General features: G+C 43.2%; 1 protein-coding gene across 2 annotated transcripts in view; it reads left to right on the top strand.

Annotated features, from left to right (window-relative positions):
* The window catches only part of ARFGAP2 (ADP ribosylation factor GTPase activating protein 2), a 51,130-nt gene extending 49,769 nt beyond the window's left edge, over window positions 1–1,361 (top strand). For both annotated transcript variants that reach the window (XM_053720320.1, XM_053720319.1), the window contains 2 exons: window positions 303–421; window positions 519–1,361. In XM_053720320.1, the coding sequence (XP_053576295.1) occupies window positions 303–421; window positions 519–539 (140 nt within the window). In that variant the 3' untranslated portion in view covers window positions 540–1,361. The remainder of the gene's footprint in view (window positions 1–302; window positions 422–518) is intronic.
* Window positions 1,362–6,299: the final 4,938 nt, after the last annotated feature.

The following is a 6,299-nucleotide window of genomic DNA, read 5'->3' as shown; positions in this document are numbered from 1 at the left end:
ACAAATTAAAGGGGAGAAATTTTTGAGTAAACTGTCCCTTTAAGATAAAAAATATATATGTATTGTTCCATCCGAGACAAACTAAATTTACCTGTTGTCTTTGACACATGTACTAACATCTGATGGCAAATGTTTTACTATTGTCAACGGATGAGATTTACCCGTTTGTTACTCAAAACTAATAGAAATAAGTATTTGCTTTGACTATTCACGGTAATAGGGTTTTTAAGAATTTGTCAGTTCTCCCCCCCCCCCATCTTCACTGTGAATTACTTTTGAATAATAAAGTGTTCTGTTTTAAGGGGGAGTTTCTCTGGGAAATGTGATCCCAGCTTCAGACATGACACACTTCAAGCAAGGAGTGAAATCTGTTGCTGGCAAGATGGCTGTTTTAGCAAATGGTGTGATGAATTCCTTGCAGGTAAATGCTTTTCACTACTATCTCTTTGTATTTTTATGCATTTGGTTATATTCTTTTCACTGTCTAACATATATATTTGATTTTCTCCCATCTACAGGATCGATACAGCTCCTATTAAAATAAAAGCAAGCGAAAGGAGATGAAAACCAGCACCTGTAGCATTTGGCCTTCGTAATATCTGGGTTAGGGAAGAAATGTGAGTCTGAGGTGGAGAAAGTAATCTATGCTTTTCTAGTGGAAGCCCAAACACCTTTTTATTTCAGAAAGTGACCACTTCAGTGTTCCCGTATCCCTAGCCATAAGCCCAGTTTAGGAGCATCCTTCTCCATTCAGATTGTCTGCAATTGCTTACCTCCGGTCAGCAGCTCCTGACTTACTGGGAAGGTTCAGCTGCCGCCTTGTTTTTAGGGGATACTCATGCAGTGTTTTAACTTAAGTTTTGCATTAGTGTAAGATATTTGGGATCTCTTTGTAGCATGACCTGCTTGCGTGTTTTATAGATTGAGGGCTTATGGGAGATTGATGTTCAGAGATGTGTGGGTGCGCAATGAGAAGAAACCTCATTTTAGAAAATTAGTGACTTACCTCTCTGAGGCCACACACCCCTGTTTATGACTAAACTCCCATTTTGTGCCTCCTTAATCCCTCTCCTTCATAATCCTCTGAACTGAGACTTGACCTCTATGCTTTTAGTCCTTTATGGACAAGATTACTGATCATGGACCTCAACTGCCTTCTTGCAGAGACTCTGCAGTAACTGATGTGGTGGCCGAGCTTCCATAGAGACAGGCTGCATGAGTATTTATTTTGTTGTCTCTGCATGGATGGCACACATGAAACGCGCCTTTCTGGGCATATAAATTGAGCTACATCACCAGTCACTTCTGTGGCACATAATATGTGGTAAACAAAATAGAAGTGAATAAAATTTACCAACACATACCATGTCCCTGTTTTTTTTTTCTTGTATTTTAATTAGATATAGGAATTCTCTTGTGAAATATTATTATACTTCTATTTATGAAGCGCCAACATATTCTGCAGCACTGTCCATGGGCACAATTCATTACGATAAAACAATATAAAACCTGCAAAATTTTACAAACCCATACAGGAGGCATTGAGGACCCTATTCCGGTGGGAACTTACAATCTAGAAGGGTAGGAGGTTGAGAAACAGGAGATGAGGACTGCAAGACTGAGAAAGATGTTAATGTCGAGTTAGATGAGGGAAATCTTAGGTAAGTGAAATTAATTTATTACTTAGTTGGGTGGTAGGCTTCTCTGAACAAAGTCTTCAGTGAGCATTTAAAGGAAGAAAGATTAGGGCAAAGCCTGACTGTACGGGGGAGTGTGTTCCATAGGGTAGGTGCTGCATGACAGAAGTTCTGCAGTCTAGCATGGGAAGAGGTGATAGTCGAAGATGCAAGGAGCAGGTCATTATTGGATCTTGGTGGGCGGGCTGGAGTATACTTGTTGTTTAGAGAGGATAGGTAGTGGGGAGCTGCATTGGTGAGAGCTTTGTATGTAAGGGTAAGATTTTTTAATTTAATTCTGATGTAAATGGGGAGCCAATGAAGTGAGTCGAAGGGAGTCGCAGAGAGTGTTGGCGCTCAGAAAAGGGCGAATCTTGGAAATATTGCGTAGGTGGTTGCGTCAGGATCAAGAAAGCGATTTGGATGTGGGGGACGAAGGATAGATTTTAGTCAAGTGCAACTCAGAGGCAGCACTTGACTCTATGGAGACAGGCTACCTGTCTGTATGGTGATGCCGTTGAAAGGGATAGAAAAGTCAGAAGTCGGCGTAGAGCTTCAGGGGGGAAATACCAGATAAAAAGTCGCTGACCTGAGAAAGGACAGGAGATAGCACGGGTGGAGAGGTAGATCTGGGTGTCATCAGCATAGAGGGGATGTTTGAAGCTATAACTGTTGATAAGTTTACCTGGAGAAGAGTAGAGGACCCAGAACAGATCCTGGCAGTACCAACAGACAGAGGCATTGGAGAGGAGTCACCAGCAAATGACACAGAAAAAGACCTGTGAGAAAGATAAGAGTGAATCCAAGAAATACTAGAGATAATATATATTGGTAGAAGTCTACATTTATGGTTGTTACACCGAGGTCAAAATGTCTGTTTCTTTCTAATGACACGGTGAGTCCACGGATCATCTAATTACTATAGGGAATATCAATCCTGCCTAGCAGGAGGCGACAAAGAGCACCACAGCAAAGCTGTTAAATATCTCCTCCCATCCCTCCAACCCCAGTCATTCTCTTTGCCTACGTTAAGAGCAAGGAGGTGGTAAAGTTTAGGTGTTTGAAAGAAGATTCTTCAAGCAAGATTTTGTTATTTTTCAGCAGTGCAAGTCGTTCTGCTTTGTCCTGGGGTGTAGCTGTAGTCCATGTCAGTCTCTTCAGTAGAGCAGTGGTGGCTTTTAAGCAATGGGAACCTGTGTGGTACAATCCTCACTTTGCCTCCAATGTATTTAATGCTGCCCTAACATTGAAAGCCTGAGTAAGATTATTCAGTCTTTGTTTTTTTCTTCCACAGGTCCATGTGAGGGATCATGCCTCCTTAAACCTAGTGAGCTGCCTTGCAGATTTCTGAGGTAAGTGCTGAGTTTATTTTTTCTGGGAAATGCAGGAAAAATTGGGCACTTTATTACCATTATGGGACACTAGACTTTCTCCTATATAATTGGGGAAGCATATAAAAGAAAGGCAGTAATGGCAGGCACTGGGGCTAAGAAGTATCAAATGAGGCTCATGTTTGGTGTGGTTTTCACTTCTCCCAGCAGCTTGCCTTTAAAGTACATTTTGCTGACCGGGTTGTTAATTTTTAGACGATGGGCAAGGCTAGCTGAGGCGGCAGTTTGCTGTTGCGCGCCTTTTCCCTTTCACTTCCTGTGATCGGAGGGGTGACAGCGTTTTTGGAGACAGGGAAAGCGCATGATAAATGCTTAATACAGCATTGTTAGGACCAGACAGCTTTTCTCTGTGCTTCGAGTCGAGTTCTGGATGTCTTCTAGCTGGGAATACTATCCAGTGTCAGCAGGGCAGATAGGCACCTCAGCAAAGCTAAGCTGAGGTGTAGAGGTTGTCTGGAGTGTTTGTGTCAAATTACCTATTTCCTTGCTGCAAAAAATAAAATAGTTAAGTTTAAAATTTTAAGGAGACAGTAACGTTTTTTGTATTTTAATTTTTATCTAAAATGTAAGTTTATTTAATTGTAATTTGTTCCATTCTGAGTTAAGATGGACCAAAAGGCCCTGCAAAATGTTACTTGTTCTTTATTTTTTGATGCTAATGTGGAACCACCAATCCCTTTCTGTTCCTCATGTATTGAGAGAACTTTAAATTACAGGGATAGACTTTTTTTTTCTGAGCCAACATTGTGTAAGGCGGATGCTGTTCAGGGGTCTAATGACAATGTTCAATATATGCCGCAACTTTCTCCTCAAGTGTCCCAAATTTTACACATGCAGTGCCCTGTGCTTTCTCTAACTTCACCTGGAGTTACGTTGCAGCCTCATGTCCTCTGCGGTATCTGATGCGTTGTCTGCTTTTCCCATGCTGCAGGGAAAGCGCAAGAGAAAATGTAAAGAATCAGTGAGTAAGGCTTCTGACACAGTCGTGGCTATCTCAAATGTTCCCTCCTAGAAGAGGAGGAAGATACTTTGGTAGCATCTGAGGGTGAAATCTCAGACTCAGACAGTGTTATACCTTTAACTGATACTGAAGTTGTTTCTTTCAGGTTTAAGCTTGAACACCTCCGTTTGTTACTTAAGGAGGTTTTGGCTACCTTGGACGACTCAGACACTACGATCGTAGTCAATCCTAAGAAGTCTAGCAAGATAAACAAGTATTTTGATGTACCTTCCATGGTGGAGGTTTTCCCTGTACCAGATCGGGCTACAGAAATTATTGCTAGGGAATGGGAGAGACCGGGTATCTTTTTCTCCATCCCCTATTTTTAAGAAGACGTTTCCTATTACTGACTCTATCAAGGAGTCTTGGCAGACGGCCCCCCGAGATAGAAGGGGCAATTTCCACTTTAGCTAAGAGAACCACTATACCCATAGAGGATAGTTGTTCCTTTAAAGATCTTATGGATAAGAAGTTAGAGGGGTTGCTCAAAAAGATGTATTTATACCAGAGTTTACAATGGAAACGTGCGGTGTGTATTGCTACCGTAACTAGTGCTGCGGCATACTGGTTTGATACGTTGTCTGATTCTATTCAGACAGACACTCCCCTTGAAGAGATCCAGGATAGGATCAAAGCCCTTAAGTTGGCTAATTCCTTTATTATGGATGCTTCCCAACAGGTTATCAAGCTGGGAGCTAAAATTTCTGGGTTTGCCGTGCTGGCCCGCAGAGCCTTATGGTTGAAATCCTGGTCTGCGGATGTGTCGTCTAAGTCTAAGCTTTTGGTGGTTCCTTACAAGGGTAAGACCTTGTTTGGGCCGGGATTGGCGGGAATTATTTCCGACATTACGGGAGGAAAGGTTCAGAAGGGACGTCAGAGTAATTTTCGTTCCTTTCGAAACTTCAAGGGTAAGCCTTCCATCGTGTCCCAGGGATACAAACTAGAGTTCAAGACCTTTCCGCTCAGAAGCAGGTTTCTGCTCTCAAGATTATCTGTAGACCAGATAAAGAGAGGCGCTCTTACACTGTGTTCGAGACCTTTCCGCACTGGGAGTGATAGTTCCTGTTCCAATGCAGGAACAGGGTCTGGGTTTTTACTTCAATCTGTTCGTGGTTCCCAAAAAAGAGGGAACTTTCAGACCAATTCTAGACCTCAAAAGTCTAAACAAGTTCCTCAGAGCGCCGTCCTTCAAGATGGAAACTATTCGTTCCATTCTTCCCTTGTTTCAAGAGGGTCAATTCATGACAACAGTAGATTTAAAGGATGCGTACCTGCATGTTCCCATACACAGGGACCATCACAAGTTTCTGAGGTTCGCATTTCTAGACAAACGCTTTCAGTTTGTGGCTCTTCCATTTGGCCTTGCCGCAGCTCCCAGAATTTTTTCAAAATTCCTGGGATCCCTGTTGGTGGTGCTCCGGTTGAGGGGCATTGCTGTGGCACCTTATCTGGACGACATCCTGGTTCAGGCGCCATCTTTTCAACAAGCGAGCTCCCACACAGAGATGTTATTCGTCCTGCGCTCTCACGGATTGGAGGTGAATCTAGGAAAGAGTTCCTTAATTCCAGCTACAAGGGTAGTGTTCTTGGGAACCATAATAGATTCCCTATCGATAAAAATATTTCTGACAGAGGTCAGAAAATCCAAAGATCTTCGACTTTTGTCTGGCCCTTCAGTCCTCTCCTCGGCCGTCAGTGGCTCAATGTATGGAGGTAATCGGTCTGATGGTAGCTGCCATGGACATCATTCCGTTTGCCAGTTTCCACCTCAGACCTCTGCAGTTATGCATGTTAAGTCAATGGAATAGGGATTATGCGGATCTGTCTTTGCCATTACATCTGGATCAGGCGACAAGAGATTCTCTTCTTTGGTGAGTGTCTCAGGATCATCTCTCCCAGTGAAACTGCTTTCGCAGACCCACCTGGGTGATTGTTACAACGGACACCAGCCTGCTGGGATGGGGAGCAGTCTGGGGCTTTCTAAAGGCTCAAAGGACATGGACTCGGGAGGAGTCTGTTCTCCCCAAAAACATTCTGGAGCTGAGGGCAATCTTCAATGCTCTTCTGGCCTGGCCTCAGTTAGCTTCGAACCGGTTTATCAGGTTCCAAACGGACAATATAACTTCAGTGGCTTATATCAACCATCAGGGAGGAACTCTGAGTTCCTTGGCCATGACAGAGGTAGCCAAGATTATTCAGTGGGCGGAGACGCACAACTGCTGTCTATCTGTG

This window comes from Bombina bombina, chromosome 7 (genome assembly GCF_027579735.1).
Source record: "Bombina bombina isolate aBomBom1 chromosome 7, aBomBom1.pri, whole genome shotgun sequence".
In the NCBI taxonomy this organism is placed as follows: domain Eukaryota; kingdom Metazoa; phylum Chordata; class Amphibia; order Anura; family Bombinatoridae; genus Bombina; species Bombina bombina.
This window is presented reverse-complemented; position numbering and strand designations above follow the sequence as displayed.